The 14573-nt window shown below is 45.5% G+C and overlaps 1 protein-coding gene across 1 annotated transcript; it reads left to right on the top strand.

Annotated features, from left to right (window-relative positions):
* The first annotated feature begins 3344 nt into the window (after positions 1–3344).
* On the top strand, positions 3345–13346 carry Gins4 (GINS complex subunit 4). The gene is made up of 8 exons (XM_051169907.1): positions 3345–3425; positions 3983–4096; positions 6202–6288; positions 7895–8008; positions 10486–10583; positions 10715–10803; positions 12997–13087; positions 13161–13346. Exons 1-8 carry the CDS (start codon positions 3357–3359, stop codon positions 13255–13257), a joined length of 759 nt encoding a protein of 252 aa, XP_051025864.1. The 5' UTR covers positions 3345–3356; the 3' UTR covers positions 13258–13346.
* Positions 13347–14573: the final 1227 nt, after the last annotated feature.

Below are 14573 nucleotides of genomic sequence, written 5' to 3'. Positions count from 1 at the left end.
GAGGGGCGCTGGAGAGATGGCTCAGAGGTTAAGAACACTGGTTGCTCTTCCAGAGGTTCTGAGTTCAATTCCCAGCAACCACATGATGGCTCACAATCATCTATAATGAGATCTGGTGCCCTCTTCCAGCAGGCACACATTCAGGCAGAATGCTATATAAATAATAAATCTTTTATTTATTATTTTAAAAAGATTAATCATTTATACAGTATTCTGCCCACACAGGTGTTTGCCCACCACAAGAAGGCACCAGATCTCATTACAAGTGGTTGTAAGCCACCATGTGGTTTCTGGGAATTGAACTCAGGACCTTTGGAAGAGCAGATGGTGCTCTTAACCTCTGAGCCATCTCTCCAGCCCCACATAGTAAATCTTAAATTTAAAAAAAAAAAAGTGGCAAAGTAACTTTCTGCCTTACAAGTAAGTGAAGCTGAAGAACAGGCCAGTGTTGAGGGTAAAGGTGAATCCTCACTTAATGTAAACACTGCAGCCAAGACCTTCTCACAGAAAGGAGCTCAGGGTCACCTCAGCTTTGCTGGGGGCTCCATAGGTCACGTCAGAGGCTCATGCTTGAGCGTTTCTAGAATGGCAGCAGTTTACAGGATCTACTGTGATACACCAGATAGCCAAGGCTTCTGGCTCTTGTTTCAAAAAGCATAAAAGCAACTTGTTTCAAAAAGCATAATAACTCCATGGCCAGCTTCAGTACTGTCAGCTTAAGTGATATTTTCATAACTGAAGATAAATTCCTATCACTCTGGGATGTTCCACAGATGGAATTTACCTTATCCGCTCCATGTTAATTTGACACTAAAAATATCAATATAATGAATGATACGTGGCCCAGAGTATGACCATCCCATTCTTTACCTTTCAAAAAAATAGGGGATAGATGTTAAGATGTCTGCAGCCATCAGGAGGCAAGGCTGGGTGGATCTCTAAGTTTGAGGCCAACCCGCTCTACACAGTAAGCTCCAGGTCAGCCAAGGTTACATGGTGAGACCCTGTATCAAATAAAAATGAATAATGAAAATATTTTTTACATCAGTGATAAGTTATAGAGAGAGATTTTGGTTTGACTTAGCAGCTAGGGACTGGACTGAGGGTACATGCTAAGATTGTACTGTACCACCCCCCCCCAAATATATGCAAATTAGTTTAACAAAAAAAGTAGGCATAATGCCAAAAGTCTTTAAGCTACTATAAGTTTAAATGACCACAACTTCCTACTAGTCCTGTTATTTACTATTCCAAGTATTAATATGTCAAAATGCATAATTTATAGGTATATAAAACTTGCAATATGATTTCATGTCTGGAACTAATTAGGAAGTTTGGCTTTAAAAATTTTAGGGATTTAGGGCCTGGATAGCTCATTGGTTTAGAGCATTTGCTGCTCTTACAGAGGCCTGGAGTTTGGTTGTCGGCACCCATGGTGAACAGCTCAACCACACGTAACTCTGGCTCCATCAGGATCCAGTGCACTCTTCTGGCCTCAGTAGGCACCCACATTCATGTGCAATCACACATGAAAATAAATAAGAAAAATCTGTAAAATAATAATAATAATAATAATAATAATAATAATAATAATAATAATAATAATAATAATAATAATAAACCGAAGGCGTTCAGTGGGTAAGACCACTTGTTATGCAATCATGGCCTGAGTTCAATTCCCTAGCACCCACATAAGAAACTTCAATCTGGCTACACACACTTATGGCCCCAGTCATGTGGGGCGCAGAAACCAAAGGCTTGCTGTGGCCTCCTGGATGCCAGCATAGCCCCAAGTTCAGTGAGAGGCCCTATCTCATGGGAATAAAGCAGAGAATGATAGAGCATCTTCTAGCGTCTGTGGATAGGTACATGGTCCTCACACACACACACCCCACCCCTGTGAACATGCGCATTCAAAAGGTAGAATCCTAGATAGAGAACAGACAAGAACAACTCAGACAAGATCAGAGAACATTCCTGCACAAAAGAATGTGAAGGAAGGACAATGAAGTCTCTTATATGTAGTTTCAACATATATATCTATGAATCTATGAACCGTACAACAGGCTTGGCAATGGACCAACCCATAGTAAGTGTTAAAGGAGGGAGGGAACATTCTAAGTTTCTCAGAGTGACGGGTGAGACCTTCTTTGAAGGTCTTGGAGACTTGGAGAGAGCTGCTGCACAGCATGAGGACTTGCTTTTGGACCCCTAGCACTGCCTAGGACTATGTCTGTAAACACAAGAACTGAGGAGGAAAAGAGGAACCATGAAGATCTTTGGCCAGTTGAAATAATCCTGGGTTCAATAAGAAAGCCATCTCAGACAATAAGGTGGAGAGCAATTGGGTAGAGACAACCCAGTGTTGTTGACCTCTGGCGTCTACACATTCACATACCTATGTGGCACATGGCCACACAAACACGTACACACAATAGCACACCGAGTGCATGTGCGCACGCACACACACACGCTGAGATTCCTTCCCAGAGGGTGACATAACATAATGTCTCCCCCTCCTCCTAAGGTTCTGACGACAGAGGCATGATTCTTCCAAAGTTCATTTTGGGGAACCCATGAGTTTGTTTATATTAGGGTTCTCTAGGGTACCGGGGCTCCTGATCGGGCTAGGTCGGCTGGCCTGCAAACCCCAGGGATCTTCCGGTTATCTCCTGTAGAGTGCTGGGACTATGTGTGCTGCCTGTCATGACAGACAGAAATTCTGGCATTGAATTCAGGACTAAACAGGTGAACACTGTACCAGCTAAGCTCTATTCCCCAGACCTGTAATTTGTCATAACATAGGCAAAATCAATCTAAACTTCCCATTTTTTCCCAGTTGGTCAACATGACATAGGAAACTTTGCAGTCCTCCAATCTAGAGACAAACAAATCTTGAACAGCCAAAAGTGACACTAAACAGAGCTCATCAGAGAGAAAGGCACCTACAATTCAAAGTAACGCTGGCACCGGACAACGGGAATAATACCCCCAGTATTAAAATAATGTAGGCCCGCTTTCCTTTTGTGTGCTGAATGGAAGCAAACCGTCTGCATCACAATCACCGAGAGTTTGATGCAGTAGCCTTGGTCGAACCTGAGAATCTGCAGTTACTCATGGGCTCCCAGGCGACTGTTGCTGGGTGAAGAAAGCTCCCAAAGAAGATGGATTTTAGCAGATGAAGGCAGGCCCCTGCTCCGGTCCGCCGCAAGGCGGCACTGCCTGGTTTCTTTGCTGTGTGGTGAGCGCCCCCACGTGGCGACTTCGTGCCGATGTCATCCCAGCCTCTTCCACTGCCTTCCGGAAGTACAATCTGTGTCTCTCCGCGAGTGCTCGCCCTCCGGTGGGCGGGGCCGATGGGTGAGCTGACGTTTTCCGGTCGCCGCTGTGTTTCGGAAAGGAGCGCGGGAACTGCACCGCTGGAGGTGGGGTCGGTGGGGTCGGTGTGGTCGGTGAGCCCCGGTCCGCAGGGGCCTTTCCGCGCGAGCTCCGGCGCCCGCCTCTCGTGGAGCCTCCGCCCGCGGTTCCCTGCGAGTGTGCAGGCTGGGAGAGGGGGAAGACGGCATTTCCGTGCCGTGTAGCCGCTTTTAAGTAAGATGAGCTTTTGGGTGCCCAGGCGTCTTAGGTCAGTTATAGCCGCGGGCTGGATGTGCCAAGCACTTAACGTGATGCATGTTTCACATATGAACGGAAATGGGCACCTGGGCCACTAAGGCAAAAAACTGTTAGTGGAGACGAAAAGGAGAACTGGCAGTTTAGTATGGTATGTGCTCAGTTCCAGGCCCGTGCAGTGGAAAGGATTCGGCGAGAAGCTGACAACTGACCCAATCCTTGAGGGACTAATTGCAACACTAAAAATTAGCCCATGAGTTCTCCAGGCTTGGCCAGTGGGCCCCCTCTAGCCCCAGTAAACTTACCCTAAAAGCTTTTTCTTGCAAGTAAATGGGGGAAACGCTTCAGGATGTTGGTTTATTCTCGATAGGTTCCTGGTTCAGAAACGATGACAGACGTTCTGGATCTCCAAGGACAGGATTCTGATGAGGGTAGCGAGGAGGTAGTCCTAACTCCTGCAGAGCTCATTGAAAGGCTGGAGCAGGTAAGCACCCTCAAATAGAACTCATATGACCCGTTCGTAGCCTGTAATTTACTCCAGGTGTGCAATACCAGGGCTCAGAAAATAAGGAAACTGAAAGTTCGTTTCCAAAGAGCATCTTTTCATAACATCTGCGTAAAAAATAGGAAGCCAGAGACAGAGCATTCCCTAGAAGGAGTCTGTCTTGTCAGTCTTCAGGGATGCCTAGTAAAGGACAACTCTGGACATAGTTAGCAGTGTGCTTCACAAAGCCAGGCTCTACTGTGATATTTTCAGGACCTAAAGATGTGTATGATGGAAGCAAACGATTCTCAACTGTTTTCCCCCACCGGAAAATGTCTAATTTGGCAAGAAAATGCCAGATTACCGTTTAGTCCTAATAGCAATGATTATTTTGTGTGCTCTAATAACCTAGCTTTTCCCCCCTCTCCTTAAATAATATCTTCTCATGAAACTCTGGTAGTTTAGGTGATCGGGAAATGCTTGAGGATTTTTTGTTTGTTTGTTTGTTTTTTGAGATGGGGACTCACTATGCATCACTGGCTGGCCTGAAACTCTCAGAGATCACCTGCCTCTGTCATCTGTGTGCTGGCATTAAAGGCACGCACCGCATTGCCCTACAAGTCCTGGGGCGTTCATGGTATGTACTACTGAATGCTGTTTAGAGAGCAGCTGCCCATAGGTGCCCAGCTCCAATGGACACATCTACAACAAAGCCCCTACAACTAAGGCTCAGGGGACATCAAAGAGGAGAGAGCAGAAAGAGCCAGAGGACCCGGAGGTCTGCTGCAGTGCTGTCTTCTAACTATGACAGGGGAGCTGCACCCATGAAAGCTCAATAATATGGCTGCTTAAACAAGATCTGAGCAATGAATGACAGCACCAGGTGACTTCCCAACAGGCACAGGGGAAGTCTCACAAGGCCCCACCCCTAAATGAGCCTCAGGCGATGAACAACTGCATTCTTTCCCTGGCACGAGGTTCCCTAACTGGTTATCCAATAGCAAATAGTCAGCCCTGAAAACATATATACAAGCAACACTAAGTGAATTCAGCAGGTTGTGTCTATATGTATTTATTTGCATATATATGTAACAATAATTTAAATAGAGGACATGAGTTGGAAAGGGAGTAGGAGGATATGGTTGGGTTTATTAGGTATTTCCTACAAGGTGGTTTCTCATTTCCGTGATTGTATTTGTTTGGTGGGACTACATAATCAGACACGGGTTGAGTGGCTTACCAAGGCATGTAGTCTCGTTTGAAAAGGCTGAGGTCAGTGCACTTGCATGGATGGTTTCCTCTGGGCGTCTCTCCATGGCCTTTGGTGGCTGTCTCCAGGGTCTTCACTTGCTCTTCTCTCTTGACTGTGTGGTAAAATTTTGTTTCCTGAGAAGGACACAAATCACATCGAATTGGGTCTCATCTTCGTGAGGTCATTTAAGCTCCCTCCCCTCCTTAAAACAGTCCCATTCGGAGGCACCAGATTAGGGTCACAACACGAAATACTGTGTTTTTGTGGTTCTGAAGATAGGACCAAGTCAGAACCAGCCAGCACACTGATTTTGAAGGACAAAATTCAGTTCATAACAATAATGAACATATTTAACATTCTGACTGGAAGCTGGGAGTATAGCTCATTGGTAGAGAACTGGCCAATGGGATTGAGGTCAATATGCTCTGCAGAGCCAGTTCCAGGCCAGCCAGGACTACACAGTGAGACCCTGTCTCAAAAAAGGAGAAAGGAAGGAAAAGAAGGAAGAAAATTGATGATTCCCCTGCTGGTCAGGAAGTAGAAATGTGTTTCCAGTTGATGCTCTTAGGTGACAGGTCGGGCTAGGACGTCGTGTGGCATCACTTAGAAGTTACCATAATGCTGAATGAAATAAGCAGTGACTTAAATTGTTTGTTCAGTTGAGAAAAAGCCCCTTTCCTAAAAGAAGATATGGGAAGGTCACCCTGAAGCATGAGTTGTCTCAGAGCACCCTTAGTCTTCGGCTGATAGCCTTTGCCTGAGACATCTGTAACCTTCACCATCCTAGGAACTGTTTTTAGTGTGTTTTACTCCATTGTGAGTTATCACTCATTTTTCCTGTGCTGCTTTTTAGGCATGGATGAATGAAAAGTTTGCCCCTGAGCTACTGGAAAGCAAGTCTGAAATTGTCGAGTGTGTCATGGAACAGCTAGAGCACATGGTAAGAGTTACTGTCTCTGGGCTGCAGAGGAAGAGAAAACATTTGGCCAGCATAGTGAACTGTGGTCTGATACAAGTCTTTCTGTTACACTCAGCCCAGCACTTTAAAAAAAAAATAGTTACCGTGTTAGTGAGGGTTCTCTACAGGACAAGAAATGGAAGAATGGAATCCGTGTTTATCACAGTGGCTTACAGGCTGTGATCTAGCTAGTCCAACAAAACCCAGTTCCCTACAGAAAGGCCAAGAACCTGATAGTAAGTGGCTCAGTCCAGTAGGATAGATGCCGCAGCTGATCTTCAGTGTATGCTGGGATCCTGAAGAAGTGTGTTCTGTCACTGGGGAAGGAGCGCCTGAACAGCAGGAAAGATGAACTTGCCATGAGAAGGCAAGCAGGCAGAAAGCCAGGGCTTCCTTTTCCTGGTCCTCTTATGTAGGCTGCCCATAGACGGTGCGGGCCAGATGTAAGGTCAGTCTCCCCACCTCAAGTGATCTGATCAAGAAAATCCCTCACAGGTATGCCCCGCTGCTTGGGTTTTAGTTGATTGCAGATGTGGTCAAGGTGACAACCAAGTGGCCATTATGTCTGTTTATAAACTACAAAAATTTCCATAAAATTTTTTTGAGTTAATTTTTATTTTGTGTGTATAAATGTTTTGTCTACACATATATTTGTGTGCTACATGCATGCCTTGCCTGGTGCCCTCAAAACCCAGAAGAGGGTATCAAATTCCCTGGACCTGAGGTTACAGGTGGTGATTAGCCACTATGTGGGTGCTAGACACCAAACCTGGGTCCTCTGCAAAAGCAGCAAGCACTCTTAACCACCGAGCCCTCTCCAGCCCAAGAGGTCCTGTTTCATACAATCTCCGACAACCCTCCTGCCTTACATCCTTAACCTGCCTGACCCTTGTTGACGTTTAAGTGTGTGGCCTTTGGCTTAGAATGATCTAGGCTTAGGCTACTACCACCTTCAGGGCAATTTTACAACATCTGTGTCTCACAGAGCCTCACAGTGGGTGGACGGTTGGTGTGTTTTAGCTTTGTGTGTGATTCTCAGGCATATGTGTGCATGGGTGTGAAGGTCCTAATACAACCCTGGCTGCCGGCACTCCTCTTCCACCTCTTCCATAGGGTCTGTTAATTGCCCACTGCTGGGCATGGCAGCCTACCTGTCTCTGGAGCATCCAGGATTTTCCATCTCTGCCTCCCTTTGTACTGCCTGAGTGCTGGGATTACAGTCACACACTACCACCCCTGGCCTTCCGTAAGATCTGGGAATAGAAGCTCAGGTTCTCATACCTGCAGCACTTTACCCACAGTGCTATATCCCCATTTCCAAACTAGTGTTTTGGCACTGGTTTATAGACCCTTAGAAACTTCTGCTGTGTGCTAGGTTATCTCCTTTACAATTGGATTGGATCCTTGCAGCTGACCATATTCAGAGTCTATTCAAATAGTCATCTTTAAAATGGATAGTTTTGAATTATATACATAGAGTGTTCTTTGTTTTCTTAGAACTGCATAGTCTTTGAGTCCTTGACTTTGCTAATCCTAATCATATTTAGTGTTTGGACATCATGATTTAAGTTTCTATTATAATAAATAGGAAGAAAATCTCAGAAGAGCCAAAAAGGGGGATCTGAAGGTCAGCATCCATCGGATGGAGATGGAGAGGATCCGCTATGTCCTGAGCAGCTACTTGCGGTGTCGACTCATGAAGGTCTGATAGGCACTGATACAGTAGAGTTTGAAGTAGTGGACAGCATGGGGAGAAGCTAAGGGCCTGAAGATCCTGAGCCCGACATCACTGTAGCCAGGGAATGAGCAGAGTGCACTCTGGGAAGTGTGGCTGAAACTGTAGCTTGGATAAGCCCAGGAAAATTTAACGTATTTTAAGTCTGATCTATTTGATGTTAGTGGTGCCTCCGGGGGTTAGAATGGGTCAGTGCTGAAGACAGCCCTTTGGGAGAGAGTTGCCTGGCTAGTGAGAGCCGGTTCCAATTAGCATCTGTCAAATGGACCTTGATAACTTACTGTTCTATCTGCTATAGTGCTGTGGCAACCTGACTTACAAAGCTGAAACTGAAACTCATTTACTTTGTTTCTTCGAGACAGCATCTCACTGTGTAACTCTGACTGTATGACTGTCCTGTTCCATAGAAGTGGCCAAACTGCAGTGGAGTAGGACAATGACATCCATTACTCTGGATTTTAAACCGATAGGAAAAGCATTCAGGACCATTTGCGTGTAGCTGACAACTTCAGAATGGATGTAGAAAGCACAGAAAGATCTTCCTGTCTCCACTTCCCAAGTGTTGGGATTATGAGCAAACACTACTATTGTGTGTTCTCAGAGGCGCTCTGCCAGCTGAGCATCTCTCCAGCCTCTGTTTTTGTTTGAGACAAGTGTTCACTGTAATCCAGGCTGACTTGAACTCAAGAGACTTCTAGAGCCTAAGCCTCTGAAACGCTGAGATTACAGGCCTAAGTGAGCATGCCGGCTCAACAGGGCTCTGTTTTGTTTGTTTATGTTTATTAGTGCATGTTGAGGTTAGAGAACTTGGGGGAGTAAGTTCTCTGCTTCCACCATGTGCGTGAGGTCCTGAGGTTACATGGCCAGTGCCGTTACCTACCAAGCCAGCTCCTGACCCAGGGCTGGGAACTGAATTTAGGACCTCACATCTCCCAGGTGACCTGCCACTGAGCTGTTTCCATCCCTATAAACCATTATCGTTATTCATCCGTGCATAATCCTACCAGCTTTGTCTACACAGGAAGCAGGGAGATAGCAGATCTTTCTTTTACTAAGACAAGGTCTCTGTGTAGCCGCCGTGCCTCAGACTTGAGCTCTTCCTGGTTTCACCTGAGTGCTAGGATTGCAGGCATTCACCACCAAGCCTGACTGTTAAGTAACTCTACAGAATAGTATATGAGAAAAAAACATACAAAACACATGTCCAGTTTTAAAGGGCAGTCAGTGAGTTGTGCTGCCTTCTCCCCCGAGCCCCAGGCCATTGTCAGTTTCTTACTTCCAAAGACCATTTCCTCTAACAGGAGTATCAGCACTTCACATTGCAGGCCGATCCACCCAGCCTTCTGAGTACCTTCTTTTTTTTTTTTTTTTTTTTTTTTTTTTTTTTTGTAGCATTTAGCTTTTTTAGTTTGCTTTGCCTTTGTTGTTGATGTTGAGCTTTTTTAGGTCTTATTACTGTTTTCCCAGATAGATAGATAGATAGATAGATAGATAGATAGATAATTTCTGGTAATCTATCAAATATCATTTTTGTATTTGTGTTCTATATACATTTTTTTCAGTTTTTGTATAGGTCTCAGCTTCTAGCAAGGTACCCTCTACATTAAATGTTAAATATACCCCTTTTTTCCTTAGCATCAGATACATTTGTGTTTTCAGAAATTATTTACCAGAAGCTTCCCTCTTTGCACTGTCTTTCAGGGGCTGGGACATGTCTTTTATTGATTTCTTAGAAGCTTGCTGCTTGTGTGATTATTTTTTTTAACCCCCTAGTGCTTGGGGAGCTGGACCTTGCATATGCTGGACGTGCACTCAGCCACTGAGCCACACTCATAGCTTGTCAATGTGATTGTTGCTGCTGCTGGTAATTTTACACATGGGGTGTTTCACCTGCATATAAGTCATGTCTGGAGCCCATGGAGCTCAGAGGGTGGAATTACATCCTCTGGAACTGAAGATACAGATGGTTGTGAGCTGTCATGTCAGTGCTGGGTATTGAACCCTGGTCCTTTGCAGGAGCAGAGAATACTCTTAACCACTGAGCAATTTCTGTAGCCATTTCTTGTCAGCTTTAAAAGAAGCATCAACCTCATGCAGCAAGCTGCTGGCCAGTGAAAGACACTGTCTGAAAAAATAGCATCAGTGATACCTGAGGAATGAACCAAGATTGTCTTCTGGCTTACACATGTATACACATACATAATTGCACCCCACCTGCCACACACCCACATGTACAGACACATACACAAAATAAAACTGGGTCTTGGGTCGCTCGGTGGCAGAGCACTGGCTTAGTAAGTGCAAGGCAGTCCCCAGCACTGCCAAAAGAGAAGGAGGAGTTTGAGGAGGAGGAGGAGCAGCAGCAGCAGCAGCAGCAGCAGTAGCAGCAGCAGCAGCATTTGAACCCTGAGTGATGAACTTTCATGACTTATTTCTCATCACAGATAGAGAAATTTTTCCCTCACATCCTAGAAAAGGAGAAAACACGCCCAGAGGAGGAGCCTTCCAGTCTTTCTCCAGAGGAGTTTGTCTTTGCCAAAGAGTAAGTAAATGAGAAATGAGGAGCTGCTTTTGTGCTTGGCTTCAGGCATGGGGTGCATCCGCGGTTGTCACCCTGATAACCTTGGTAGCTCTTGCTGTGCACACCACAGCCATTTGCATTCTTTGTTCCAGGTATATGGATCACACAGAGACCCATTTTAAAAACGTTGCCTTAAAGCACATGCCTCCCAACCTGCAGAAAGTGGACCTCTTGAAGGCAGGTAAGCAGAGCCGCCTTTTCCAGATCAAGATCAGGACCATAATGTACATACAAGACATCGTCAGTATGGAAAAATAGGTATGCAGATGAGCTACGAGATGCTAGAAAGAAAGAGGGCGGGTTCTGGTTAAAAACAAAAGTAATCAAAGATAGAGGTCATGATTACTGTTTGAGCATTAGTCTTATGTCCTCAAAGTTGGCCTGGACTCATGGCTGTTAGTCCATATAGACCCCTTCATTTATTCAGCCCCACACCAGAGGATCCTGGGCCGTTCTGAGCTCCAGGGAAGCAGGCCTCACAGATTTCATAGGGTTCCGAATGTGGTGGCTATAGAGGAGGCTAGGAGACAGTTTTCTGCCTCTAGAAAGGCTTTTCGGCTGTGTTGTGAAGATGAGCCAGCTGAGGTTTGTGAGTCGTCAGTGACTCCCACAACCCTCAGCTTCACCGGCTTCTGTATTAAGTGTAATGAGACAAAATGCCAGATCCTACTTTGTGTGCTGAGCTCAGTGTTCCCAGGCCACGTGAGCAGCAGTGCCTGAGAACTCATCTCTTGCCCTAGCGTGCATGGGTGCTGCGCCAGGAGTCCTGTGGTATGGCTCACTGTCCTAGTATATTTGAACAGCTCACAGTTTTGGAAGCTGGAAGTCCAAGATGAAGGTACCAAATTTGGTGTCTCATAAAGAACCTCATGGTTCCTTCTGTGTGTCCAGCATTGCCAAAGGGAAGAAGTAAGCACTCAGGCCTCCTTTTAAAGTCACTTATATATACCCTTCTGTGTCTTCACGTCCTCTTATGAGAGCACTGGTCAGACTGACTCAGGGTGCACCCCAATGGCCTTCTTTAAACTGAAGTGCCTTCCTTCATAGTCTCATTCCAAATACCAGAAGTCACAGCATGCATATATGAACTTTAAAGGAATACACTTTAGCCTATGAGACTTGGGCAAACCAGACCCATAGCACTGTGTAGAATTCTAAGTCAGCAAGTTCACTAAGTCTGCCATGAGAACTCCAGGAATAGAGAGCCACTGAAGCCCGGCCCAGCTTGTGACACATACTAGCAGATGCCGGCCAGTGGGAGTGGACGGGTGGCAGCCTTTCTCAGCCTTAATCAGTGAGAGACTATTAAGGAGAAGACTGTATTCTTTTGTCTAATAGTCAGCCCTGCAGCCGTGTAACCCAAGCCTTCCTTCATGTAGGTCCTAGATCTTCATGCACATTTCCGCGTCAGCCTTAGTGTGGCATCCCAACCTCTTTCTCCTCTTTAAAGCTCCATCTGCGGCTTCCTTCCACGTCACTGACTGTATACGCCCCCAATGTGAGGCTTCACTAACGGCTCACCTACCTCCTCGTCTGGAAAGGCGTGTTTGCTTGTTCGTATCTTCCATAACATGCAGTGGTTCCCACTCATCTGTGGCTTCATTCTTCAAGATTTGTTACCAGTGGTCATGCATATTCTAAAGTACAAACTGGACAGTTCTAGAAGTAACTTGAAAGTTTTAAGTCTTAGGAACAGAGAAATGGCCTGCTGGTTAAGAGCACTTTCTACTCTTGTAGAAGACCTGGGTTCAGTTCCCAGCACTTACATGGTGTTCAGAACTGCCTTTTAACTGCAAGGGAGCCAACATCCTCTTACGGTCTCTGTGGGCACTTCATGTAGTCCTGCAGGCAAACACTCATGTACATGACATAAATACCTAAATATACTTCTTAATCCTGCACTGTTCCAACCAGTATTATAAAAGCTCACTTATCAGATAACTCAGTACTTGTGTTAAAGTGGTGGCCAAAGTATTTCACAATGTGTAAGTAGCTTACCTTCTTCATCAGACAAGCATTGTATCCTCCTCAACCTGAGCGAAAGGGCAGGTAGCGGACAGTGACAGAAACCACACTATTACAGTATAGTCGCTCTATCGTGACTAATGCTATTAAACTTTTAGGTATGTATATGAGATTCAGTACTATTCACCGGGGTTCTTGGAATGGACCCCTTCCAAAACAGGAAACTGCTGCACAGGAGTGCCCTCCACTCATTGTAAGTCTGTGTCATCTGTTGACTGAGTGGTTTCTATGAAGAGCCGGACTGCCCTCACATCTCCCCTGACAGCACAAGTCTCAAGCGTTAGCCCTATTGGCTTGTCAGGTTGAACATGTCAGGTGTTTTATGATGACTTTTTTGTTTTCCTGGCAGTTCCCAGACCAGACCTAGATTCATATGTGTTTCTGAGAGTGAAAGAACGTCAGGAAAACATCCTAGTAGAACCGGAAGCGGATGAGCAGAGGTGAGTAGCATGTGTGTCTTCCCCACGGAGAGTCAGCTAAACTCCGCACATAAAACTTCTCCTCCTCTTTCAGAGACTATGTTATTGACTTGGAGGAGGGCTCACAGCACTTGATCCGATATAAAACCATTGCACCTCTTGTTGCTTCTGGAGCAGTTCAGTTAATATAAATCAAGCCTGAGGATGTGGAATCAGAGACTGTCAGAAACTCCATCTCCTTTTGTGCCTAAGGATAATGAAGCCGTGCTCCATATAGTAGGCTTTCCTGAGCAACAAGTGGACTGCTTGACATGGCGAAGGAGCCAGCGCAGCAGTTCCTTCAGCACCATACCCTTCTTCTAACTGCCTGTCTCAGTAAGGGCCGACAGATGGGGCCCATGCTCTGTTTACTCCACAAATAAATCAACTGTCTGGTACGTGCCTTCTCTTTTTCTGTTATTCACTGAGCTCAGGAAAGGTCATGAAGAGGCTTCTGTGCCCTGCTCGTGATAGGGGGGAGATGGATTTGGGAGATTGGGTTGATGGTAACAGGAGAATTCCTTTAGCTTTCCTAGTGGAAGATCACAAGCAGGGTAAAGCAGACAGTTGTGGTCTGCTTCTGTACGTCAGTAATGTGTGACCTGTTGTTTTGGAACCTCAAATATTAATAACAAATTTCTTTCATGCAAAACTGGAGAAAGTGACAGCTAACTAAGCCACTATTAAATGTCAGGCTGTGGTAGGAGTCTTTCGATGGTTCTTAGCTTGGTGTCTAATGAAGGAGATTCTTCTGTGTCTTGGGCAGCTTTGCCCAGCAAGCCTCCAGGCCACCTGGCTGTTCCTGATCCAGCCTCTGAACAGAGCATCATCATTAACTGCCCTACGCTGGGATATGTGAACAGCTTCACAAGGACACTGGAAAGAACACAGACAGTGCAGGAGGCAGGACCTTCAGACTGATGGAAAGCAGCCTGTGTTTCAGTCTCTTCCTTCTTCTTTCTTAATATTTTGTTACCTATTTTGAGACAGGAAGTTCTGGCTGTCCTGGCACTCACTATGTAGACCAGACTGTGTTGAACTCAAAGATCCACCTGCCTCTACCTCTCTACAGCTGGAACTAAAGGGGTGAGCCACCACGCCCAGCCAGTCTTTTTGTGATAATGCAGATTTTCACTTAACATGACCAGAGAATAAACCAGTGAAATTTCTATCGTTGCCAAGAGAGCCCATTAGTTAAAAGCAAGGAAGGCTGCAGTCCTGCAGCTTACATGTTGCCAAAGCCAGTACACATGGAAGCCTCCTGCATGTACCAAGTTTAGTTGCAAGTCTGAGATGTACCTCTGCTGGACCACAGCTGTGTGCTGATCCTTAGGGAATCCTTGAGCTCCATTTGTGGAAGGCACCCGTTTGTTGAGGAGTAGTAGACTTCACAGCACAAGTTGCACAAAATGCCATGGATGATTACTTGTAGTCAGGGTCCGTAAATCTGTATAGAACAGACTTGAGT

Source organism: Acomys russatus, chromosome 27 (genome assembly GCF_903995435.1).
Source record: "Acomys russatus chromosome 27, mAcoRus1.1, whole genome shotgun sequence".
Taxonomy (NCBI): Eukaryota; Metazoa; Chordata; class Mammalia; order Rodentia; family Muridae; genus Acomys; species Acomys russatus.
This window is presented reverse-complemented; position numbering and strand designations above follow the sequence as displayed.

Bases quoted from the DNA above. Each gene is read 5' to 3' on its own strand.
- Gins4 (XM_051169907.1), top strand. From the start codon at position 3,357: ATGGGTGAGCTGACGTTTTCCGGTCGCCGCTGTGTTTCGGAAAGGAGC. The intron at 6,289-7,894 runs GTAAGAGTTACT...TATAATAAATAG, and splicing joins TGGAACAGCTAGAGCACATG to GAAGAAAATCTCAGAAGAGC. The intron at 8,009-10,485 runs GTCTGATAGGCA...TTCTCATCACAG, and splicing joins TGCGGTGTCGACTCATGAAG to ATAGAGAAATTTTTCCCTCA.